At 43.4% G+C, this 27,806-nt stretch overlaps 1 protein-coding gene across 1 annotated transcript in view; it reads right to left on the bottom strand.

Annotated features, from left to right (window-relative positions):
- Window positions 1-21,576, bottom strand: part of GDF2 (growth differentiation factor 2) — a 91,236-nt gene extending 69,660 nt beyond the window's left edge. The window contains exon 1 of the mRNA XM_069242280.1: window positions 21,252-21,576. Coding sequence (XP_069098381.1) covers window positions 21,252-21,576 — 325 coding nt within the window. The remainder of the gene's footprint in view (window positions 1-21,251) is intronic.
- Window positions 21,577-27,806: the final 6,230 nt, after the last annotated feature.

Genomic DNA, 27,806 nt, shown 5'->3' with positions numbered 1-27,806 from the left:
TAGGTGCCCAAGGCATTGGGGTTCCAGGAGATCCTTATGGGCTGCAGTATTTCTTTTGCCACCCATAAGAAGCTCATACAAACACTCCTCCAAGACTGCCTCTGCAGCCTGAGTGAAATAGTGCACACACTATTTCACAGCGATTTTCACTTCAGCAGGTAACTTATAAGTCACCTCTATGCCTAACCCTCAGTTACTGAAGGCTAGGGGCAAAGGTACGTATGTGAGGGTACCCTTGTACTAGCAAAGGTGCCCCCACATTGTCCAGGTCCAAATTCCTGGGCTTAGTGAGTGAGGTGACAACATTATAAGCGTGCACTACATATATGTCAATACCTAGCTTCACAATGGTAACTCTGAATATGGCCACGTGTCCAAGATTGTGAAATTTAACCCCCAATCCAAATCTGGTATAGGGGGGGCAATTCCATGCACCCAGGGGGCTCAACCATGGACCCCCAGTACTGCCAACCCAGCTCTTTGAGGTTTCCACTGCAGCACCAGCTGCTGCCACCTCACAGACAGGTTTCTGCCCTCCTGGGGATTTAAGCAGCTCAATCCCAGGAAGGCATAACAATGTATTTCCTTTAGGAGAGGGGTGTTACACTCTCTCCATTGGAAATAGGTGTTAAGGCATGGGAGGGGTATCCTCCCAGAGTCTGTAGAAATGCTTTGAAGGGCACAAACTGTGTCCTCCTTGCATAACCCAGTCTACACGAGTCCAGGGACCCCCAGTCCCTGCTCTGGCACGAAACAAGACAAAGGAAAGGGGAGTGACCACTCCCCTGTCCATCACCACCCCAGGGGTGGTGCCCAGAGCTCCTCCAGAGTGTCCCTGGCATTAGCCATCTTGGATTCCAAGGTGTGGGGACCCCTCTGGGAGCATCTGAGTGGCCAGTGCCAGCAGGTGATGTCAGAGACCCCTCCTGATAGGTGCATACCTGGGCAGGTAGCCAATACCCCTCTCAGGGCTATTTAGGCTCTCTCCTCTGGGTGTTTCCTCAGATTCAGTGTGCAAGACTCCACAAGGACTCCTCTGCATTCTTTGCTTCAGCTTCTGACCATCGGATCAGCTGCAGACTGCTCCAGGAACCAGTGTAACTGCAACAAAGTATCCAGGAAGGCTACTGTGACCTTCAATGTCAGTTTCAACCAACAACTACAACAGTTTCCAGGTTGTGCTCACTCTGAGGACTGCCTATATTCACCCTGCACCAGAAGAACTGAAGGAATCTCCCATGGAGTGATGGAGTCACTTCCCTGCTTCTGCAGGCACCTCTCTGCAATGACGACAAGTACTCTGGGACTCCTCTCCAGTTGACGAGCGTGATCCCAGGAACACAGGTGGTGGTCAGAAGTGATCCTGATTGTCCAAAGGTCCAGCTGTCAAATGTTCGTGGAGGAAAGGGCTTGCCTCCCCGTGCCAGACAGTACCCCTATGCATCACATCCTCTGCAGCTCCTTGGGTTTCTGTGCATTTCTTCCAAAAGTTATTTGGGCACAGTGTAGTCCAGGTCCCCAGTATTCTATCCTGCGACGCTCAGCTCCTTGAGTTGTTCTGTGGCGGTGTGGGATCTCTCTGTGTAGTGCAGCGACAACTGCACTTTGCAACTCCTTTGTCCCTGTTTCCTGGGACTCCTGTGGGTGCTGTCTGGTCTTCTGGGGGTTCCCTGAAGGGCTGAGAGCCCCCTCTGTCTCCTCAGTCTGAGTTGAGACCCCCAGGGCCCTCCTGGGTCCGGACAGCTCCTCTTTGACACAAAGGGGGTTATTCTAACTTTGGAGGAGGTGTTAATCCGTCCCAAAAGTGACGGAAAAGTGACGGATTTACCACCAGCCGTATTACGAGTCCATTATATCCTATGGAACTCGTAATACGGCTGGTGGTATATCCGTCACTTTACCGTCACTTTTGGGACGGATTAACACTCCTCCAAAGTTAGAATAACCCCCAAAATGCTTTCTTGCGTGAACCAAGGCTTTATGGCAGAATTCAGTGACGCAAACAGCCTGCATCCAACAACTCAACATGAGAAATCTCGTGCACCAAGCAGGAACCCGCAGCTATCTTCTTTGGTGCATTTCTGTACTTTTCTTCCAGCAGGTGAATCCACTTTTGCACCTTCTTCCAGGTGGGCAGGGGCTCTTATTCTTCCTGGACTATTCATCAACTTCTGGACTTGGTCTCCTCTCTCCACAGGTCTTCAGGTCCAGGAATCCATCACTGGCTTCTTGCAGTCTTGCTTGATTCTTGCATAATCCTTTACCATGACTTCTAGACTTCCAACTTTTGCATTCCACTATTTTAGTACATGGTTTGTGTTGCCCTTAGGCCCATTGCAATCTATTGTGTTATTCACTGTTTGCACTATTCTATGACTGTTTACTTATCTGATTTGGTTACTAGTGTATATATTGTGAATAATACTTACCTCCAGAAGGAGTATTGCCTCTAAGATATATTTGGCCTTGTGTCACTAAAATAAAATACCTTTATTTTTGGTAACACTGAGTATTGTCTTTTATTGTGTATAAGTACTGTATGACTATAGTGGTATTGCAAGAGCTTTGCATGTCTCCTAATTCAGCCTTGGCTGCTCCGCTAAGCTACCCCTAGACAGCCTAAGCTCCTAGACACTGCCTACATTTCACTAATAAGGGATAACTGGTCCAGTTATAAGGTGTAAGTACCTTAGGTACCCACTACAAACCAGGCAAGCCTCCTACAAGAACCGCCTTGCGTTAGACATTCTCTTAGCAAAAGAGGGCGGAATTTGTGAATTACTTGGTCCGCGTCACTCTTGTTCATACATACCGTACACTACTAAGTTAGTTAGAGGTTCAATTAACAATTTAACAAGAGATAAAACTGAGTTGAAAGAATTAACTAAAACTACTATTTGGGGAAAGGCTGGCGAAGGAATTGCCTCAGTGGGGAATTGGATTGACAACCTAGGAGAAGGTATTATATTAAAATTTGTGAAATGGATTTCAATTTCTCTGTTTTATCTAATTGGAATTTGGGGAATATATAAATTGTTTCAAATGATTAAAAGAAGAAGATTTGAAAAGAATCAGAGAAGGGTAGATGTTCAAATGGAAAAACTTTATGGGGAAAATTTGAGAAGAAAGACATTTTCTGATAATGTGAATGAGACTAAGGGCCAGATGTAGGTAGGCTTTTGCACCTCGCAAACGGCGAAAAACGCCGTTTGCGAGGTGCAAAAGCCCTCAAGCGATGCAGAAACACATTTTGCGAGTCGGAAGCGACTCGCAAAATGTGTTTCCGACTCGCAAATAGGAAGGGGTGTTCCCTTCCTATTTGCGACTCGCACCGCGATTTAAGTTGATTTGTGACCGCGAAAGCGGTCGCAAATCAACTCGCAGTTACCATTCACTTGAAGTGGATGGTAACTCATTCGCAAAGGGGAAGGGGTCCCCACGGGACCCCTTCCCCTTTGTGAATGCTCACAAAATTATTTTTTCAGAGCAGGCAGTGGTCCTATGGAAAACAAAAGGTTTCGGTATTTTTTTCTATTTCCAGCTCGTTTTCCTTTAAGGAAAACTGGCTGCAAAGAGAAAAAATAAAACTGCTTTATTTAAAAGCAGTCACGGAGATGGTGGTCTGCTGTCTCCAGCAGGCCACCATCCCCGTGAGTGCCTAGACTCGCTATGGGGTCGCAAATTGCGACCCACCTCATAAATATTGATGAGGTGGGTCTTTGCGACCCCATAGCGAGTTGCAGAAGGTGTCTGAGACACCTTTCTGCATTCCAAATCGCAATTTGGAATCTTTCTACATCTGGCCCTAAATTCTGAATTTTGAAATAAATACATTTATTTAGGAGTTTCGTGTGATAACATATATGGTCATCAGAGGAGGGTTTGTAAGAGCATGAATTTTATGTTTTATTTTTCACACGTATAATCATACTTGTATTTCGATTTATTAATCATTATGTATTAATTTTTATGCTAACTCGAGAATTGTGATCGACTTAATGGCCACCATCAACCTAAGGCCTATATTTTGTTTTCCATGCTAACTTAAGCTGATGAAATGATTCTGTCTTTTCAAAATAGTGTGTTTCTTTTGCTAAAATAAATGTCAGAATTAACTGGGTATTTAGTGGCCTCTGTTGGGCTAAAGCAGATGCAAGGTCACTGTGAACTGTTATCTGTATAAAATGTTTCTAGTGTGTTCAGTTTCCTAGCTGCATTTCCGTGGCTTCCAAACGTTTTTGGCGGGTTCCACTCATTTTATCTAATTGCCCTAAAACAAGTCTCCTCAAAGCGCTTCCAAAATAAACGAAACTATTTTCAAAAAAAGGAAGCAAAAGACACGTTTTACCCTTCAACTTATAATAAATCCAGTGACACTTCTGCCGTTTTATGTAATATCAAATAACAAAATATTTCTTTATTGGGTGTGCTTTGTGATGTGCTGCAATGTCTCAATATTTCATATAAAAGATATATGTACAATATTCAAAGATGTGGAAAGCTGTCCACATTACCTCATCACACTCTACAGAATTATATAAAATATTGATGGAATTTCTGCAGATCATGACATTTAATTTGATTGTGCCAAGTTTAAACAGGGAACCGTGATGGTAGATTTGATTATCATGATATAAATCATTGTGTATTCATTCTTATGCTAACTCGAGAATTGTTTTCAACTTAATGGCCACCACCAAATGTAGGAACTATATTTTGTTTTCCATGCTAACTTAAGCTGATGAAATTATTCTGTCTTTTCAAAATAGTGTGTTTCTTTTGCTAAAATAAATGTCAGAATTAACTGGGTATTTAGTGGCCTCTGTTGGGCTAAAGCAGATGCAAGGTCACTGTGAACTGTTATCTGTATAAAATGTTTCTAGTGTGTTCTGTTTCCTAGCTGCATTTCTGTGGCCTGATTGACTTCATTAATTGTATTAGTATATTTTGATCGTAGTTATGTTTCTAACCTATGTTCTTTTCCTCGAGGAGAGAATGGCATGAGGAGAAATGTTTCCATATTTTGTAATTACTATCCGGTGTCAATGTAGTTGAAGTAATAGAACAAAGATTCTACAGATACAACAGGCTTCGAGCTAACATTTTATATAATTTTGATATTTGTTAGTGTTCTGATTGGACATAATTTTCTCACCATATTTCTCTGGATCAATCAGTGTGTTTAACAAGTTTAATTTAATGTTCAGTCACCATTGATTATGGTAATTCATTCTCAGTTCATGATCTGACATCTATCCTGAGTTCCAGTGATTCTACTTTCTTATGAACTGTCACTTTCACATTACGTACTTTGCCAGTCAGTCTACTTACATTGCTGGTGTTTATTATTTTTCTGAAGTTTACTTTGTCTGTTCATTACTGAATACATGTTTTGATAGTTTAGTAATCTTAAAGTCCAAATTCTAAACCATATGCCTCACTTTGTTCCTGTTTCGATCCTGATGTCTGATGTTGCTGTCACCCTGATGAAGTAGACATTGTTGCTGAATAACCTAGTGATTGGGTAAATGTATGAAATGCGAATTGTAATTTGTTTTTTTTGTTTTTCAGGTGCCAACTGCTGAGATCATAACACTGCTCCAATTTTTGATAGTGCCCTAACTAGATGATTTCGAAATTTATGTTACTAAAATCTTTTACATGAAGTCCTCACATATTGATGCTAATTAGTAGTTAGAGAGGTGTTATTTTCACATTCCTGAATGGTTATTGATTATTCTTTCTTTGTTATTTCAATGTATACAATTTCTCTTGCTCAGATTCTATTGCTACTGTTTTGTGTAATAACCATTAAGATAATGTGTTTATTTGCATTGATTAAACTTAGATTCATGCGCCAACTAAATCAGCCATTGTTGTTTCTAGATAAGTATCATTTGAGTTTGAGAATGATTTTTGTGACTTTAGCATTGTTAATATAGGGAAATAAATCTTTAACTTCTTAATAAACTGGTGTGGTTATTTACGTACTAATTGATCATTATATGTTTAATTTACATTGTCTACAGCGTAATTCTATTGACGTTTTCTTTAAAGCAGGTTTCATGCGGTTCATCGGCCTAGAGTATGAAATCCTCTATCTGGTTTGTTATGACTAAATAGTAAGGATTTTCTGCTCTTGATATATATATACACACACACACACACACACACACACGCACACACACACACCAACCACCACAAATACCATTGAACACCCTTGATGACCTAGAACTTCCACATGGGGCTCAGTTACTAGCACTCCTGGTTAGCTCTATTTACTGTTTCACTAGTACCACTGCTTCCTGATGGTAGGTATACAAGTGCATGGCCCCATCATGACCTGTTGCTTGATCATTCCACTGCTGCTGAGCATTCACCTCAATGACCCATAATGAAAGCATACCCAAAGGAGACGGTACAACATGCCACGTTGCAAGACCTCTGTTTAACAGACTACAGGACAACTGATTACAAATGGTATGATAACCAGTGGCGGCTTGTGGGAGGGAAAAGGGGTGGAGTTGCACGTAGTGGGGGGAGAAGTAAAATAAAATTATATATTTTTAAACTTACCTTAATGCCACGCTGCTCTGCTGCGCCACTCCTCTGCCCTCGAGTGCAGGCACAGACTCCAAGACTGCCCTGCGGGCAATCCTGACGCTGCTCAGAGCTGCGTAAGAATTGGCTGGAAGCACCCAGCCAGAGTGCTCGCAGGCTGACTGGGAGCCTGTGCCTATCTCCAGCCGTGCAACACAGTGCCGAGCTGGAGAAAGCACACTGTGCATGCGTGTTTTGCCGGCCCGATCAGCCGTCCAACCACGCAGCTGCTCTGAGGGGAGTGCTCTGCGCATTCCCCTCATGCTCATCACAGTCTGTGGCCCCACCCCTTTTAATACAAAATGATAATAAACATAGTTTATTATCATTTTGTATTAAAGGGTTTGCAGCTGCTGCTGCTGGCAGGGGGCGACAATCCTCCGCCTTAGCAGGGGAGCCTCCCCTGATGATAACTGAGTGATTAGCAGCACAACAAACTGACTCGGTAGGCATGACAAATGTCACTAAGGTTGTGGTTAACCCAAAGAGTAGTATGCTAGCCGTTCTTTATACCATCTTGGCGGTCCAGAGAAAACACTTGTTTCCTAGCGGAACGTGCATTTAACCAGTGGAACAATCATATTAGGGAAAACAGCAGGCACAGATTCAGTGAATGTGAGAGTTTGCAACTGCTAAAACACTGTTTTAACATTTATTAAACCCATTTAATGATTCGGAAAAGGTTTTGCAAATATGCCAATGCTTTTAGGAAACCTTAAGGAATCGCTATTTGAAGGAGGTGTTTTGAGGGTGTTCCTTCTAAATAACAATTTCTTTTGGTATGTATTAATGTTTTACAACAGATATAAGATTGCAAAAAAATAATAGTTTATCATAATTTCGAAGGAGCTGGTAACCCATTACCAAATGGCAAGGGGTTCTTGAGAGACCACATCCCCTTTGTGAATGGTGAATTTTTTTTTTTTTAAATTAGACAGTAATCCTAGCGACCACTGAGTAATCTTTAAAAAGTTTGTAAACATTTTAAATTTCTGTTTTTTAAACCCATCCTAACTTCCTTATAGGAAAAGAGGCTTAAAAAACAGAGCATTGGCTCGTCTTTGCAAGGGCCATTGGCTTTGCCAATAGCTTTTAGCCATGTTGTAAAGTGTGGTTGCTGTTCAGCATGGCTAAAACTCAGTGTTGTAGAGGAGAGTGGCATTAAGTGACTTAGAATAGAATGGTAAAGAGTGTAGTAGAGTGAGAGAGTCATGTAATGGAGTGGAATAAAGTGGAGTTGGCATAGAGTAGAGTGGACTGGCAGACTATAGTGGCATAGAATGCTGTGACGTAGAGTGCAGCAGCATAGAATTTGTTGGCGTCCAGTGCAGTGTTGCAGAATGCAGTGGCATAGATTAGCGTGTAGCATAGTAGAGCGCAGACATAAAGTTCAGTGGTGAAAAGTACAGTAACGTAGAGTGCAGGGGTGCAGATTAGAGTGGCAGAGAGTTGAGAAGTGATGCAGAGTGCAGTGGCGTAGAGAGCAGTAATGCAGAGTAGAGTGGTATAGAGTGCATTGGCCTAGAGCGCAGTACTGCAGAGTAGAGTCATTGAGTTCTGTGGCAAACAGTACTCTATTGCAGAGTAGAGTGTCACAGAATGCAGAAGTGTAGAGTGGTGTAGAGTGAGTGGTGTGGAGTGGCATAGAGTGATGCAGTGTAGAATGCCAGAGCGTAGAGTGCAGTGACATAGAGTGCAGTTATGTAGAATGCATTGGTATAGAGTGCAATGGTTTAGAGTAGAGTGGTGTGGAGTGGCAGAGAGAGGAGTAGAATGGCGTAGGGTGCAGTGGAGTGGAGTAGATTGTTTCAGAATAGAGTGGAGTTGGGTAGAGTGGAGTAGTGCAAGACGGAGTGCAGTGGCATAGAGTGGGGTGACGTAGAGAGTAATGGCATAGAGTAGAGTGGCACAACGTGGAATTGTGCAGAGTAGATTGGAGTGGATAGAGTGGAGTTGTGAAGAGTGCAGTGGTGTAGAGTAGAGCCGTATAAACCACATTGGCATGGAGTTGAGTGGTACAGAGTAGAGTAGAGAGGCATATAGTGAAGTGGCGTAGGGTACAGAGGTGTGGAGAGGAGTGGTGCAGAGTGGAGTAGAATGCGGTGGCATGGATTATTTGTTTTGATCATGTTATAGTATTTGTCTGCAAAACACTTCAGAATTAACAGAAAGTACGCTTAATTCTGATATATTTCGAAATACTAGCACATTTTATTTAAATGTTATTGTGTGTTAGAAAGAATCCTTTCCTATCCCCCAGTATCCAGCTAGATTTTCACATAAATATTCTCACTTTGAAGTCAGAGAAATAAAAGCAAACACCAAGATCCCTTGGAAGAAAGAGCCTGACATTTGGCCTCAGTCTCTGAATGCACAGCAAATGTGACAAGATAGAATACGATTTACAAGCAGATTTATTGAAAGGAGCACTTGTGGAAGAGTACAAGAGGAGATGGTGTGAAAAGGCTTTGCTTCTTGGAAGGGACAAACTCACACTGGACAGCCTAAAACAAATAAAGCCAGCAAATACCCAGAAATTGTGAGTTACAAACCACAAAGCCAATGATATGCAAATGGTGGAATGCATTCCCAGAGAAGCTGTCTGAATGCCTCAGAGATGTCTTTAGCCAACCAGACACAAAAATTATTGTTTTTTTTAAAGTAATCACAGACATGGTGGTCTGCTCACCCTAGCAGGCCACCATGCCTGTCATTGTAGCCAGTCGTAGTGGGTGGCAATTTGGAACCTAATTCATTAATATTTATGGGGTAGGTAGAATTGCAACCCATTACAATTCTGTGCTTAGTGAAGTGACTTATTAATACATATGTCTTCACAAAATAAGAATGCATTAGGTAAAACTCATTGTGTAATTGCGACCTAATTCATTGTTTGTGCATGAGGCCACCAGAGTTTATTACTAAAAACCAATGTTTAATGCAGTGAGGGTTTGCAAAGACTGAATTATTGTACTGATTGAGCCTTGTGCGCATTTGTTTCACTAGACAGTAAAATACTTGGATTATGTTATTGAGTAATGTAAAGCAAGAGTGCGGTGTCTATCGGATGGCAAAATATTTTATGCATTTTTAATCATGATGGCCTAAAATCATTGTGAGAAAAATAAACAAAACACTTTGGGGGTCATTCTGACCCTGGCGGTAAAATCCGCCAGGGCCAACGACCGCGGGAGCACCGCCAACAGGCTGGCGGTGCTCCCTTGGGCATTCTGACCGCGGCGGTACAGCCGCGGTCAGAAACGGAAAGCCGGCGGTGTACCGCCGGTTTTCCGCTGCCCTGGGGAATCCTCCATGGCGGCGCCCCATACCGCCATCCTGTTCCTGGCGGTATGGAGTGTCGTGGGGCCCCTGGGGGCCCCTGCAGTGCCCATGCCAATGGCATGGGCACTGCAGGGGCCCCCGTAACAGGGCCCCACAAAGATTTTCAGTGTCTGCCATGCAGACACTGAAAATCGCGACGGGTGCAACTGCACCCGTCGCACCCCTTCCACTCCGCCGGCTCCATTCAGAGCCGGCATCCTCATGGAAGGGGGTTTCCCGCTGGGCTGGCGGGCGGCCTTCTGGCGGTCGCCCGCCATCCCAGCGGGAAACTCAGAATTACCGCGGCGGTCTTTTGACCGCGCAGCAGTATTCTGCCGGCGGGACTTTGGCGGGCGGCCTCCGCCGCCCGCCAAAGTCCGAATGACCCCCTTTGTCATCCAACTCACACTACAGTTTATTTCCTATTTTTAGGTGCCATTGTTTGCTTTGTATTTGTTGTAAATGTATTATAAAGCTGGAAATAAATATTGTGAATTTGAATCAGCTATGATCAGGCACATATAATGAATACATATAAGGAAACTAGAACAGAAAGGCTTGGATGGAAGTGTCATGAAACACCTCCCACCTGTACATCTTTTTAAATTTGTGCCACACAGAAAACATGCAATGGACAAGAGCAAGGAAAACAATCAACGTAAAATGAACAACTTGCACAAGCTTGAAAAAGGGAAGGTTACAAACTCGAAATCTAGGCCTTCTGTAATGTACTAAACACAATAAATAATTAGGAAAAGTTTATGGTAAACATTAAGGATTTGCTGTTTTGAAGAGGCGGGTTAAGCACGTCTTTTCCAAATACTGATTCCTTAAGGTATGTATTAAAGTTTCATGACCGAAACCCAGCAACAATAAATTAGTATTTGACAACCAATTCATAATTTATGGTAGGGAAATGGAGATAGGTCCCCAAGGGTCCGCTTTTAGAATATTCACAAAAACAGGCTTAGGAGTAGGCAATGATTCATTGGACCCTTGTCTACTCTTAAAAAGGGTTTATTTAACTTTTCATTTTTTTTCAAATGTTCCCACTGCATTAAAAAAAAAAAGCAAAATATTTCTGTATTTAAAAGCAACAGTCCATCATGCCTGTGCCTCTAGCCAATCCTGGTGGGCCGCAATTTGCGACCTGCTTTATGCAGCTTAATCAGGTAGGTGCATTGCGACTCACTGTGATTGGGAGTTTTAATAACAGACCTATCAGTACATAGGTTGATTCATGAAATTCCTTTCCGTTCTCAAAAAGTCAGTGTGCAAATTGCAACCACTTTTTGTAAATGGAAAATGTATGCATCAGGCCCCTAGTGACCAAACAACCATCTTTAGGAGACACCAAACCTTATAAAATCCACTTCTTCGCTATCATACCATAGAGAAACTTCCAATGGCATCTTTCTATGGCATCTTAAAGTCTTCTGTGATTGCCATTTGTCAGACAGACAAAAAAGTTCCTGGTTGGTCCCAGCAATATAACGAATGACTCCACTCCACTCCTTTTTTATTATCAACTGGAACAAGCATTTGCAGTGCAATAGGTCTTGCATTTGCTTGAGTTAGAGCTATTGGTACTGTAAATTCATAACTGGACTTTTCTTGCCACATAAATTAGTCAACACTGCCTCATTATTTTGTCTTTTCCTGCCATATAAATCCAGTGTCCCTGTCTATAACTAAAGCACTTCCATTTACCTTCTTCTTCTATTGACAGCAAAAAATGAAAATGTTGCCATTTAGCATCCTAATTTAAATCTCCCATGCTAATTCCAACAGAATACCACTTTTTACCACCACCCCAGCAGAGTTGCTGGCTGGCTAACAAAATCCCCCCAAAAGACACAAGACTGCTACAGAGAAGAAATAAAGAGTCACATAAACATCTTATGAGTGTTCAAACAGTCATAGTTTAATGAGGATGTTAAGTTGGTCTGAATCATGGTCATAACTGTAATAAGGAGAGATTTTTAAAACATATAAAATTATCATATAAACCTTTATCAGAAACAAGCTTTTGGCATTGGACTGTAATGATCAAAACAGCCCTTAGAGGGCAACATAACAAAAATATCATTTGTAAGAAACATGGGGCCAGATTTACTAAAAAGTGTTGCGGCGCGGTGCTGCGCCAAAATTTGAAGCGCTGCGCTGCATCACTTTAGAAACGCAGGGATGCCCCGTATTTACTAAAATATGGTGCGCCCCTGTGTTTCACCCGCATCGGCATTAAACTTAGTTTCCAGCTCCAATGCACGCACCGTTGCACCGTGGTGCAAGGCTGTCTTTATGGAGGGGATTTATTGTTTATGTGCAGGAAGGTGTCCCTTCGAGCACATGAACAATCTCCAATGGCGTTTTGGCACTTATATGTGTTCTGCATTATGCATAAACATTAATTCATGGCCTTTTGTTCTTTCTATGTGTGCTGCAGAATGCAGAACACATGGAAAAAGCAAAAATAAGAAATACAATTATTCCTCCTCATTGTGTCATGCTAACACCACCTCTAGGGTGGTGTTAGTTTTTATCACTGCCACAGATCACACCTTCTTATAAATCTGGGGCAGCGTCAAAAGCAACATTTTATGTTGTTTGATTTGGTCTTCACATTCAGAAGTTTATGATTCCAATGTAAGATTTCAGTTAATTCTTATAGGCAATAGGAGTAGTGTTTTTTTACTCTCTTAGTGAGGGTTAGGCACAACAACAGGTCCTGAAGAATCGCCACCTGACTCATGTGACTGTATTACGGGAGAAACATGTTGACCATGACTACCAGTTCTGTAGTGTAGGGAATATCTAAATACAGTTCCATAATATATAAATCTCTAATTAGAGCAGTAGACATTTGGTTGTTGGTAGGGAACCAGATCATTGTTTTCTATACTTCCCACTTTTTTTGTTTTTAAGCCTGGCAGGGGTGCCAGGTTGTGTTAAAAACAGATTTCTTGGGCACCTTAAACCTTAATCAGGCATTGCAATGCAAGCCCGATGATGAAGCATGTCACCCAATTGTGAATAAGGGCTACTGTTCCTGTAAGACTAATGCATGTGATGACTGAAAAGACCTCCTACCCTAATTGGTGGAATGGAGTGCATTATTTTGGAACAGTTCATCTTATTTCAGTTATAGGTTTATGTAGGGAGACTGATGCACTGGACCACATAATTCTCTCTAGTTTTGTATCCATAACATTATTTTTGGTATAATACCCTACAAGTAATACAGGCCCTGATGCACTGAATAAACAAGCCTCTGAGCACATACCTTTCAATGCTTCTCTCCAGCTTCTGTTACTGTGAACCATAGCATCCTGCTCCTCTAAATCAACACCTGAATGGATTTCACAAGTTCTACTTTACAAAGGAAATTAATGTTTGGTTGTACATAGATGCTGGAAAATCATCATGGGTGCCAACCTTTCTGTACATCTGAGGCACCCACCAAATTATCACAGCTTCCTCAAGGCACAAAGACTGGGGGCCACTGCAGCACCAGCAATCACTGTTGAAAATTAAGGGGACACTGTGAATCTGAGATGACTTTCACTCTTTAGGCCCACACTGTAATAAATGGGGAACATCTTCATGGTAATATTGTACCTAACTATTCCCTCAGACATTTTGTGGCATAATATAGTTAGCAAAAATATAGTGTGGCAAACATATTGTGTTGTGTATCTCATTTACAAAAATACTTCCCCATTGAGTTAGATTTTCTCTATTAACACCAAAAAAGGTGATATTTTTGTACATTAAATTTAGGACATAATAGTTCTTTAAGAATTTACTGTGGGTAAGACGTTCTGGTGCCACAGTTCCCAGGCTGATAGCAGATTATAGCTAGTCAGACCTTCAGTGGTTATTTTGTAAAAGTAAATAATAAGTGCAGTGGTCAAACATTTTTCTTAGCAGCCTAGCACTTCACTGCCAAGTGCTTGGGTTCCTTAATACCAAGGCTCCCTAGACTTGATTCCACCTCATTCCACGTTCTTGCACCACCCTACAATTTGTGTCTGTTTTTACAATTCTTGTATGTTCCTTGTCAGCCCTCTTTTCCCCATTGTTGCCGTTGTTTCGCCCATTTCTGCCCCCATTCTCTCGCTGGCTTGAAATAATGAGTGGAGGTGCTGCCACCGCAAACCCTGGAACAAATTAAGCACTGCCCATATCTACATGCTGTAGCATAGATGATGTTGATGAATGAGGCATTGTTTAAACTGCTGCAACAAATTGTTGTTCTGCTTTGTAATCTACATAACTGTTCTTTTGTAAACAGCTCGTACCTAGTAATAAGTAACTCTTCCAGTGTAAACCACTCAGACACTATATTGGATCTTGCGCATCCTATATAAAATTGTAAACAAGTAATAATAAACACTGTATGTCAGATAACTGGAAGCTCCTTAAGCTGCAGAAGGTGGGAATTCAAGCCACCAGAAATAGTATCTCCCTCAACAAGTATAATAGCACGAAGCTGCAACTGAACGTCTACCCTGGATCTCAGCCGAACAAATGAATTATTTGAAATTCAGCGCCATTTATGAGGACATTCACCTGTATATGACTATTATTATCATTATTGTTATTATTATTATTAACATTATTATTACTAATAATAATAATGGGCATAATAATAATAATCATAATAATAGTGACAGTGACAATAGCAGTAATAATAATAATAATAACAAAAATAAATTATTATTATTATTATTACTATTATTATTGTTGCTATTGTTATTATTATCGTTATTATCGTTATTATTATCATTATTATTAGGCAAACCTAGACAGTGAACAGCACCATACAACATTTTAGAATAACAATAACATTTATTGTACGAAATGTATGCTTGCAGATGATGGGTGACTCACTTTCGATTTAGGCAGCCTCAAAGAATTGTTGGGAAAAAGATTCAGACTTGATGTATTCAAAAGTGTTAATTATTATGGGTCCGAGGCTGGACAAAACAGGCCTGTGGGTTTTTTCTTTGCATTTCTTCAATTCTAGCTTGGGGAGGTCCAGGACACCTTTGTTGCATGCTCTGCAGAGGTTCTTAGCCCCTCTACGAGTTAGAGCAAAGCAATGTTTGTTTATGCTGTGAATTAAGGGTGAACAAATTTGCAAACCTGAGTATTTTATAACTTTATATCGGTTTTTTTTATTTTGGGATCTCCACAGACTCCAAAGCTGGCAAAGATTTAAAAAAAGGGGTAAGAGCCCTTGTATGTCAATGAGGTACATTTCTTATTGCTTCTCAAGGTCACCACAGCTCAGGACCTCCGCACATCCAATCTGTGGCACGAAATGGTTCACGCATTGCTGGTTACCTGTGTTTCCCAGCTAACATACAGGATTGTGTACAGCCCTAGATGATAACTTAAAACACCTTCTCCTGACATCAACTGTGACCAATTCTCTGCAGCTGGAAAATCTGCTCTATTTAAGGATTGGAGTTACAATAAAATGGAATCGGATCCTGTGTGATTTCAAATTATGTTATAAGCATAGTTTGGGTAAGACAGGAAGAGTTTCCCACCTTATAGAGAGAGAGTGAAGCTTCAAGACTTTGCTCGAATTTCTGGGTGAACTTAAAACTTAACCTAGCCCTACGTTACATGTGATACATTGGGCCATATTTATACTTTTTGACGCAAAACTGCGCTAACGCAGTTTTGCGTCAAAGAAATTAGCGCCGGCTAACGCCATTCTGAAGCGCCATGCGGGCGCTGTATTTATTCAATGACGTTAGCCGGCGTTAGCCGCTGCCTGGTGTGCGTGAAAAAAAACAACGTACACCAGGCAGCGCCGGCGTAGGGGGATATGGAGCTTGGGTGCCAAAAAATGGGGCAAGTCAGGCTGAGGCAAATTTTTCACCTCAACCCGATTTGTGCCATTTTTTTCGACTCCCAACCCCCATAGAAATGACTCCTGTCTTAGCAAAGACAGGAGTCATGCCCCCTTGCCCAATGGCCATGCCCAGGGGACTTCTGTCCCCTGGGCATGGTCATTGGGCATAGTGGCATGTAGGGGGGCACAAATCAGGCCCCCCTATGCCACAATTTTTTAAAAAAAAAACACTTACCTGAACTTACCTTAATGTCCCTGGGATGGGTCCCTCCATCCTTAGGTGTCCTCCTGGGGTGGGCAAGGGTGACAGGGGGGTCCCTGGGGGCATGGGAGGGCACCTCTGGGCTCCTTCCGAGCCCACAGGTCCCTTAACGCCTGCCCTGACCAGGCGCAAAAAAACGGCGCAAAGGCGGCCGTACGTAATTTATTTTGACCCGCCCACTCCCGGGCGTGAATTTTGCCCGGGAGTGTAAATACGGCGCACATGCCTCGGAGTCAGTTTTTTACACGGGAACGCCTACCTTGCATCTCATTAACGCAAAGTAGGTGTCCACGCTAAAAAATTACGCAAACTCCATGGACTTTGGCGCTAGATGCGTCTAACGCCAAGTATAAATATGGAGTTCGTTTTGCGTCGGAATTGCGTCAAAAGAAACGACGCAATTCTGGTGCAAACAGAGTATAAATATGCCCCATTGTGTTTTAACTATGGCACATGCTTGTTGCAGCAAGCCATGCAGCTCTTTCAGGGCTTGATAAATATGGTTTAATTTTTTGTGTAGGAAAATGATTGTTTATATTGAGTTTTGCATTCGGATAAACCCATGGGGCAGTTAAATGTGCAGGAGAGGTGGCAAGATACACTGGATGAACCACTTACAAATACATAACGAGGTAAAAAACATCTTAGAGTTAAAACATCTTCGACTAATGCCAGTTTCAAATTTATACAGTATAACTATGTCAACATGACATATTTGACCCAGAATAAAACTACATAAAATGTATCCCAAACACACGTCCACATTTTCTAGATGTCTGGGAGAAGAGGCAACCTCTGGTTGGAAGTCACATATAGATTAAGCGTGGCTACTGGTAGAAGCACTTCCCTCAGAATGAACCAGTGCTTGTTGGGCGTTGTCCCCCAAAAGACAAAAAAAGGTTGAATAGGAAATTCATATTACTAGGCTTTGTTTATGCTCAACGAAGGATAGCTGTTGAATGAATGAACAGCAGTCCACCATCGATTGAAAGATAGCTTAAGGATGTGGTAGAATGGACTACCTCAAATGAAATGTACTCGAAAAGGAGGGACTAAAAGAGAGATTGGTCGAAGATTCAGAGTTTGCCAGAGGGGTTACTCTGTCACAAACGTGATGGGTATCCCATCTGCAGTATAGAAAGTTCCATGTACTATAATGGACTTGTAAGTGGTGGACAGGATATCCGTCACATTTGTGACAGAGTAAATCTCTCCACCAAACTCTAAATCAGGCCCTAGATTGTTTATGCAAACATGGTTCCAACATTAACCGATGCACCTGATGCTAGGCCCCCTTGAACATAAAATATAACTTTATACCCACTGCAGAGGCAAACTTCACAATTAGTAAATAACATGGTGTATTGTTTTTTTGGTACTGGGTCGGAGTGGGAATGAAGGTTGATCTACAAATTAATATTATCCATGTGTATCACCTAGGAAGTATCACCCTCGGGCTCATGGGTTGAGAAGATGACTTGGAGACATGAAAGGAGAGACTGGTTAGTTGAACAAGTTTGAAATTTGCTGCTGTTGATTGCATGTCATGAAGAAAATGGAAATGTGAGGACCTGTTGATACAACCTGTAAAAACAAATGCAATAAGTATATACTATAAAAGGCAGCTGTCTGATTATGATTGAACTAAATAAAAGCAAATTAAAAAGAAAATGTTTTAATTGGTTCCCAATAAGATAGGTTTAGGCATGGATGGCATTCTGTAGCGAGGTCAGAGCAGACTCAAATATGACCCAACAGGGTTATAATTACCACAATACTGAGAGGTCAGAGAGGACTCTTGGTTGAACAGTCGTCCTGAAGTCTGCTCCAGTGAGGTAAGACTTAAATGTTCATTCCACCGAGATATAGGGGGTCATTCCAACCCTGGCCGGCGGCGGAAGCCGCCGGCCTGGCTGGAACCGCCAGAAGAATACCGCTGCGCGGTCAAAAGACCGCCGCGGGTATTCTGGGTTTCCCGCTGGGCTGGCGGGCGACCGCCAGAAGGCCACCCGCCAGCCCAGCGGGAAACACCCTTCCATAAGGATGCCGGCTCCGAATGGAGCCGGCGGAGTGGAAGGGGTGCGACGGGTGCAGTTGCACCCATCGCAATTTTCAGTGTCTGCATGGCAGACACTGAAAATCATGGTGGGGCCCTGTTACGGGGGCCCCTGCAGTGCCCATGCCATTGGCCCCCAGGGGCCCCACGACACCCCATACCGCCATCCTGTTCCTGGCGGCCAAAACCGCCAGGAACAGGATGGCGGTATGGGGGTCGGAATCCCCATGGCGGCGCAGCAAGCTGCGCCGCCATGGAGGATTCCCCAGGGCAGCGGAAAACCGGCGGTACACCGCCGGTTTTCCGTTTCTGACCGCGGCTGTACCGCCGCGGTCAGAATGCCCAAGGGAGCACCGCCAGCCTGTTGGCGGTGCTACCGCAGTCGTTGGCCCTGGCGGATTTTACCGCCAGGGTCAGAATGACCCCCATAATGCCATTCAATTTATGTTTTCTTGTAAATATGGGATTTAAGGAGGATGTTTCAATTACTGGGGAAGGAAAGTGAGTTTTTGGTTGTTAGTTGTGGAGTAAGTACTATTGGAAGAGCCATTTCTGAATTTTAGCTTGTTTGATCTGATTGGTGATGAGGAAAATTATGTCTTGGTTGGGTAGTTTCAAGTATGCACTTATTAACCATGTGCAGAAAATGTAGTGGGGTATTGATGATGGGTATTCAAAACTTTCAGATACAGTTGTGTGCCCTTGGTATATGAGTGAATGTTGGTTTAGTAGCAGAAATCTGAGTAGTTCCACATACAGACTGAAGCTCATTGACAATAGTGGTGGAACAGCGGCAGGTGCTGGTCGCTCAAGACGCTTATCTCAGGAAGCTGGAAGTGAATGGAGCTATAGGAAAGAAAACAATTAAATATGATGCAAGTGAAACTATGCAAGTTGAGAGGATAATACAGATGACTTTTTGGTAGAAGGAGCTGAAGGTGGTGATGTCGAGTAGGAGGAAATGTTATGCATTTCAAATGTGTGCGTTTCAAATGTTCAGGAAAGTAGGCATGATGCACATCTTCGATAGTGGTTGCCCCCATTGGGAAACCCAGTTTAATGCCTAGTTAATTTTGATTTGCTCATAAAGTAGAAATTTGAGATAAAATGCACCCTTACAAAGAAGCTTGATTCTGGCCAGTCCCCAGTTGCACTAAAGTTGCAGAAAACATTGTGATACATATCCTACAGTAACTCAGCAATGAATCTGGATTTTAAGAAATCCGTCCGCTGTTTTGGAAACAACTAAATATTGTTTTGCTAATACATGTGTTTGACTAATAGGCAGATGCTAACAGAACTGCTGAGCAACGAACAAGACTGCAGCATCTCCATCCAAATTCCAGCAGGCAACAGTACAATATATGCACTTTTCACAGTTTCCACTGATCACTGTTGATAAGCTCTTTAGCATTGCTTGGTGTGAATTATCCTAAAGCACTATGAACTGGTTACGGTCTTATGGTTATCTAACAAATGTGAACGCCTGTGGTTCACACCTGACAATGACTGGTCCTTTGGTAGACAGATCAGAGAACACCCAATAATGCCACAGTGTGCTCTTCAACACAACGCCGTCCTCTATACAGAGAGCTATTCTTCTCAAAGATTTTCTCTCCAAATCGTGCTTTTTAAGCAATTTCCTCTGCTTCTAAATGTTTAACCGTGCTGTTTCCCAGCATAATGTGTACTACTTCACAGTATTCTCTTCTACACAGTGTTCTATGCACTCTGCTATCTTACAAAACATAGAGTCCTACACTATGTGCTCTATTACACAATGTGCTTTCCAGCACATTTTCTTCTACTATCAAAGTCTGCTCTTCAATACACAGTACTCTTCTACACCATTTGCTCCCAGGCGTCTACATAATGTTCTCTGCTATACATATTCTTATTCACAGCATACTCTTTGACACACCGTGCTGATTCAGACGCCATGCTCTCCTACATGAATGTTTTGTCTACTCAGTGATGTTCTACACAAAGTGCTTGCTTGCAGAAGCCACACCCCTATATAAGTTGGTCTTCTGTGCAAGGTGCTCTCCCACACATTATCCACTTGTAGACAACTCACTCTTCACTGTAACCTACTCACCTATGCAGTGTACTAGTCTGTCTACTGTAACGTTCTACACACGTTTTACAAAGTGTAGTTTTACACTTCATGCTCTCCTACAAAGTGTACTGTTCTGCACAATTATGTCTTTTCTAAGTGTAATCTTCTGCATAATGTGTTTGTGGTTGCACAAAGAGGCTATTCAATTCGTTGTGTCCAGGTAACCTAAAAACAGTGTAACAGCTCGCTCTCCTAAACAAATACTTGCTATATACTTTGCTTTCCTTTTTTCTTATAATCTCCTATACACATTGTTTTTTTACAGAATGTCATATTAGAGTGTAATTTACACTATGTTCACCCCTACACAATGTTCACTCCTACACACTGCTTATCTGCAATTCGCACTTTCCAGAACAGTGTGCTCCCCTTGCCTATGATTTCAATTGAAATAATTCAAAAGAGATGCCAAAAAAATGTAAAATACAAGTCCATCTAACTAACCCCTCCAATCCACCCAAACTGCCCCACTTTCAAACAACTTTTAAATTTCAAGTGACACACATAATCGGACGAGAATGGCTCCACAAGCCATACAGCATATATACTGAGAATTGGTGTGCCTTTTACTGACCATGTACATCTACACAGTGTGGCGAGTTCCCACATGTGCAGTCTGTAAGAGAGGTCTTTCCCTTTCCATAAAAATGTGCATAATCACTGAAAGGAGTGTCTCAACAACAGTATAGACATACATAGTCTGTAAGTGGTATCTCTCGCTGACCCTGTACATAAATATTGTTAGAGTTCTCATACTAACCAAATGTACATATACACTCTGTTGATGTGGTCTATTACTGACCACATACATGTGTGCAATTTTTAAAGTGGTACCTATAAGATATTTATTTTCTTTGACATACGTTCAAATGTCTTCTCTAAGAGGGTTCTCATGTGACCCTAAAGCAATATATAAGTGCTCTTGCTAGAGTGTAATCTTTTAAAGGCCTCTAACACAGACATAAATGATATGACATTTTTTACCACCTTACAGGTTGTGTCTACCATTGGACAAGTTACTTACCTTCCATGTTAAAACTCCGCACAATGTTGGATGATGGCATGGAGGACTTGTCCATGGCATAGCGGTTATAAAGGTCAATCATGAATTGTGGCGGTTCCAGTTTAATGCGCTCATGAGAGGGGACATTAGACAAATTCAGACTCTTCAGAAAATCCTCCTTCATGTTCTTCAAAAATGTGCTGAGATCTATCTCCTGGTCACCTTTTGGATTTGAGGGTGTCTCAGGTGACTCTGTCCTGCTCAGGCCCCCTACAGGATTGCCTCTCCCAGAACCTGGGGTGATATTAAGAATAGACAAGGCAGCCAACAGGCCCAAAGTGTTCATTTTTGTCCTTCAAAGCAGGCCGAGATTCCGTAGGGTGAATGCGCAAGAAAATCAGGGAGTCCAAGGTAATAACAGCAAAGGCGCGGAGAAAGGCCGTCCCAGACCTGCTTCGTCCATGAGTTCTTCCTGGACTCTGCCTTCCGCGAGGTCTCTCTCAGCTGTCAGCCCCCTCTGTTGTGCGATCCCTCTTATCACTGTCATGGCTGCCTTGCATCTTAGTCGGTTATCTTGCGAGACTCTCTCTTAATGAAGATTCTATAAACACTCGCAGCTCGCACATGGCGGGTGTGGAGTACACTGTATGCTAGCATCTCAAATCGGGGTCAGCACTTAATTGTGACTTTATCGTTTCCTCGCCAACACCAGCGAGGAATGGGTGGGATCTAGAAGGCTTCAGAGATCAAAAGTCTCCCGGCTCCCCCTTTTTCCCACAGACTTGCAGAAGCAAATTAATGAACAATAGGACAACACCGATGGACTTTCTTCTTGAGTGACTCTGAGGCCTCGAGCGAGGGGGCGGGCCTTTCGTGCAGAAAATCCAAGCGGTCAAATCACCTCACGAGCCGCGGCCTTTCCTGAGCCACAAGGCAGAGGTCCCTTCCGCCGCCTTTATCAGTTGAGAATTGTTATTTGTAGAACACACTGTGAAATGTCTGGTCTGTGTCTGCTGGAGCTCTACAAATAGTTGTAATTTGGGCCTTAGAAGGCTAGCCCCGATTTCTACCCTTTTATGTAGTCTGTTGCTTCAGCCTCTGCGTCAGCGAGTCGAACCTGGCGAAATCCATTCAGGAAAATATAACTCAAATGAAATCTTCTTACCACAGAAGCAGATCCGTTCAAAGTTTTCCAATGGTCCTAAACAACTCACCAATAATAAACTATTACAATACATGTGAACATAGAGAAAAGATATGACGTTTGGCCTCAGCATTAAATTGAAATTTCCTATGTTTAGGGGTCTTATTTACTTCGGGAAATTACTGAACTTTTCTGGATGTTAATGGTTCGCTCTGAAACACACTTTGTTTTTATACAACAAACATTCTTTAACCATTATATACCCCATAATGCAATAATGTTTTGTTGTAAAATGACTCGAAATGGCCTAGTAAACTGTGAGTTGTTTACTGCATCTAGTAAATACCACGAATGGGGGTGTGGCATTTACTGGGTGTGGTAAATATCACCTATTCCAAATGTTCCTCATAAAAAGTGCAAACTATTAAAAGAGTTGCTTCTTTCTGCACCTTATTCCACCGATATCAGAATGTATTGCACATATCTATCAGAGGAAAATTGGTGGATGTGGTGTTTACCACAGTACTTGGGATTCTGATCTATGCACCTACAGCGAAGTGCACAGGCACCAGAATTGACATGCCCTCTTCTTATCAGACCCTTAGACGGTAGGTCAAATCAAATCTGTGATTTGGTATGCTGAATCTCCACACTACGAGTTCTTTTTAGTTCACTTTGGGTTAAAGCAATGCTCTCTATGGCTTACCCATAATTTAGGATTATTTTTCTCAATTGCACCCATTGCAATAGATCTACACTGGGTGTCTTTCAGACATATAGAGGAAAAGGTGCACAGCAGGAAACCATGCTTCTCAAGAAACTCCGATGTGAAAAATACTAATCTCACAAAAATATGCATAACCTGAAAAGGTTATTTCACATGCAAGATACAGAAAAAATACGAATCATTATGACTAGGCAACCCAGAAAAAGTTTCCTCTTGTTTTACAGAATCCATCAGGGGAATGGGCGAAATGATCCATACAAGCTGAAGTGACATTTTTTCTGCAAAACCATTTCACGGTCATAAACCATTTTTAATTCCTCTCTGTTCGTTGGTTTAAAGTCTGACACAACTCAGTAGGTTGCAGTTAGAACAACAGTATCAATGTTGTCTTTTAAAAGCGTCCAGTCACTAGCTGGCATCAACGCTACATGCTGTCCAATTCACTAAATACAGGATGCTGAGTAGTATCTTTACTGCACTTTCACAGCTATTTTTGAGGTTAAGGCATAATTTCACACATGCTTGAGAACTAACGGGTATACTGATTGACACGCTGCATTTCCGGTTGATTGGTTAGTCCATGCTGATGTTCTGTTTCTAGCAGTGGTGCCTTCTAATGTAATTGAGATGACAATGGAAAGTCACATTCACATGAGGGCTTGAATGTTTGCTAATGTCCGTGGTCGCCAGACTTCTTCACGACACATATTTTGCATAAAAAGGGTATCAAGGACCAATTCACCACATGGTCTCTCTACATGTGATGCATTTTTATTGCCATTAGAAGATACAAAACACATGGAGGTAGAACAGCATTGGAATTAAGCAGTATTAGACCACAACATCACTGAACAATTATGCTGAGTGGAGTTATCATTTTACCATTCAAGAGGAAGAGATTTGCCTGGACATTGAGTGAGCATTGAATGTAATCTAGAAGTAGGCGGAACACTATGATTGGACACTAAGGGGGTCATTCCGACCCTGGCGGTCATGGACCGCCAGGGCCGGGGACGGAGGAAGCACCGGCAACAGGCTGGCGGTGCTTCAGGGGCAATTCTGACCGCGGCGGTAAAGCCGCGGTCAGAAAAGGGAAACCGGCGGTTTCCCGCCGGTTTTCCCCTGCCCCAGGGAATCCTCCACGGCGGCGCTGCAAGCAGCGCCGCCATGGGGATTCCGACCCCCTTCCCGCCAGCCTGTTCCTGGCGGTTTACACCGCCAGGAAGAGGCTGGCGGGAACGGGTGTCGTGGGCCCCTGGGGCCCCCTGCAGTGCCCATGCCACTGGCATGGGCACTGCAGGGGCCCCCTAACAGGGCCCCATTAAGATTTTCAGTGTCTGCAAAGCAGACACTGAAAATCGCGACGGGTGCCACTGCACCCGTCGCACACCAGCAACTCCGCCGGCTCCATTCGGAGCCGGCTTCATCGTTGCTGGGGCTTTCCCGCTGGGCGGGAGGGCGGCCTTTAGGCGGTCGCCCGCCTGCCCAGCGGGAAAGTCAAAATGACCGCCGCGGTCATTTGACCGCGGTACGGTCTTTTGGCGGTCTCCGCCCGGCGGGCGGCGACCGCCGGGGTCGGAATGACCCCCTAAGTAATCAATATGGATCCCTGATTTGTTTTCATTCTATTTAAGGGCTTAAATCGCTGTATAACAAATATTTTGATAAAAGGTCCTTCTGTCCCACATAGCACTGAGGCCGTCATTACGAGGCTGGTGGTCATCAGGCTGCCAGCCTCGCTGTGGCAGTCTTACCGCCGTGGACCCAGCAGTAAAGACCGCCACATTACAAGTTGTGGAGTTTGGCAGAAGCCAAACCTCCACAACGCTGCCTGGCCCGCTGGTGCGGTCGCAGCAAGGCAGCCGACGGTGAACACAGCCAGCTCGGCGGCAGGCCTCAGCCTGCCTGCTGGATTACAAGGCTGCAGACTGACAGTCTTTCCGTGGCAGTCACCCTGCCACGAAAATCCTGGCGGAAACGCACCCGGCAACGCTCCGGCACACACATGCACACATGTCCCCACACCTCCATGCACCCCCCACCTGTCCACACACTTCAAAGTACCTCCACAACCGTACACATCATTAAAAAAAAAACACCGCTCTCACACTGACTTACACACACCCCCACTCACACAAACGCACCGCCATCCACAAACATTCACACCCCCTCCCTCCTGCACTGCTTACATACACTCACCTGATCTTCCCGTCCACTTATACAAACACATACACAGCGCTCACGCACTTACAAACACCCACCCACCTCCCCATCCAGACACTCACTCGCCCCCACTCCATCCACATTACAATCACTTACATACACACCCCAATCCACAATCATTCACACCCCATCCCCTCATCCGCACACTTGCACACATGCACCCCCACTCACTCGCTAACAAACACGCACTCACACACCCATGTTTGCACACACATACACTCACTCAGCCACCCACATTTGCACACATATATGCACACACCACAGACATGCACCCAAGACCGCCAAAATCATAATGAGGGCCTGAGCTTTTACTAAAACTGGTCACTCAATTACTTTTGATCACATGAAACTTGCAAATTAAAAGTTGCAAAAAAATAATTAGCAAAGTCTACGTCATTAAAAATAAAAATCAATTTTACGATGTAAAGTTGTGTATCATTCATGAAAGTCAAAATTTAAGTTTACCATATTAATCCGGACCTAGCTGTCTGGAAAGGAAAATGAAACTCGGTGGGGCTGAACCAATTTGGCAGTCTTGTCAATTGACACTAAGGGGCATATTTATACTCTGTTTGCGCCGAATGTGCGTCAAAGTTTTTGACGCACAATCGGCGCAAACCTTGCCCCATATTTATACTTTGACGTCCGACCCCGCGGGCGTCAAAATTCCACCATGTGCGTCATTTTTTGGAAGGAGGAACCAGCCTTGCGTTAATTATATGCAAGGTAGGCATTCCCTTCCAAAAAATGACTTTAAGGCCTGTGCCCCTTATTTATACTCTGACGTCATTTTGACGCACAGGAGGGGGCAGGCCTTAAAAAACGGCGCACAGCCTGATGGGCGCCCTTTTTTAACGCCTGGGTCAGGGCAGGCGTTAAGGGACCTGTGGGCTCGGAAGGAGCCCAGAGGTGCCCTCCCATGCCCCAGGGACACCCCCTGCCACCCTTGCCCACCCCAGGAGGAGGACACCCAAGGATGGAGGGACCCATCCCAGGGAAGTTGAGGTAAGTTGGGGTAAGTATTTTTTTTCGTTTTTTTTAAGTGTCATAGGGGGGCCAGATTTGGGCCCCCCTACATGCCACTATGCCCAATAGCCATGCCCAGGGGACAAAACTCCCCTGGGCATGGCCATTAGGCAAGGGGGCATGGCTCCTGTCTTTGCTATGACAGGAGACATGTCAATGGAGGTTGGGCGTAAAAAAAAAATGGCGCAAATCCGGTTTGAGGCCTGAATTTTGCCTCAGACCTGACTTGCCCCATTTTTTGACGTACAACCCCCATTTTCCCATATGCCGGCGCTGCCTGGTGTGAGTCATTTTTTTTTGACGCACACCAGTCCGCAGCGCCGGCTAACATCATTCCATAAATAAGGCGCCCGCATGGCGCATTGGAATGGCGTTAGCCGTCGGTAAAATTTTTGACGCACAACTGCGTTGGCGCAGTTGTGTGTCAAAAAGTATAAATATGGGCCTAACTCTAGCAAATGATAAGAACTTTGAAAAATGCTTATGTTTTGGAATGACTATAGAGAATGAACCAACCCTTTCTCTTCAATGGTGTGGGATATAGCCTTCACAATATTTTTAAACAAGCATTAGAAAAGCCAATAGTTCTTGCCTTTGCAAGTCGAGGCATTGAGTAGTGTTGAGTGTCATTGATTGCCATGTTGTGTAGTGGTGTAAAGAAGAGTTGTGTAGAGCGGTGTACAGTGGAGTGGTGTGGCATAGAGTAGAATGGTCTGGTGTAGCGTGCATCATCATAGACTGTAGAGGTGCACGGTAGAATGACATAGAGTGCAGAGGAATCAAGTGCAGTAGCTTAGGGTGCAGCTGCATAGAAGGCAGCAGCATCCAATGCACCAGTGTCCAATGCAGCATCATAGTGGCTTAGAGTGCAGTGGTGCAGAGTAGATTAGGGTGGCATACAGTTGTGGACTGGTACAGAGGACAGTGGTACGGAGTACAGTGCATTGGCATAGAGTGTATTGGCATAGAATGTAGTGGCATAGAATGCAGTGTCGCAGAGTAGAGTGGCTTAGAATGTTGTAGCATAGAGTTGAAAGGTGCAGAGTAAAGTAGAGTAGAGTGACCTAGATTTCAATGGTGTAGAATGCAGTGGTGAAGAGTGAAGTTGTGCGGAGTACAGTAGAGTGGCATAGAGTGCACTGGCATAAAGTAGAGTGGAGCAAACTAGAGTAGAAAGGCCTGGAAGGAAGTGGTGTAGAGTGCAGGTTGTAGAGTGGAGTGGTACAGAGCAGAGTAGAGTTCAGTGATTCAGAGTAGTGTAGAGTGGTGTAGAATGGAGCAGTGCAAAGTATAGTGCAGTGATGTGGAGTGGTGCAGGGTAGAGTGGAGTGGCGTAAATACAACTGAAAAATACAACTTTATGAAAACATTGGCAAAATAAATCTCTTCATCCAAATATGATCTACAATATCTCTTAAGTTTGGGTTATTTTGAGAAGATTCTGCCTGTTTTCTAC

The sequence above is a fragment of the Pleurodeles waltl genome, chromosome 6 (genome assembly GCF_031143425.1).
Source record: "Pleurodeles waltl isolate 20211129_DDA chromosome 6, aPleWal1.hap1.20221129, whole genome shotgun sequence".
Lineage (NCBI taxonomy): Eukaryota > Metazoa > Chordata > Amphibia > Caudata > Salamandridae > Pleurodeles > Pleurodeles waltl.
This window is presented reverse-complemented; position numbering and strand designations above follow the sequence as displayed.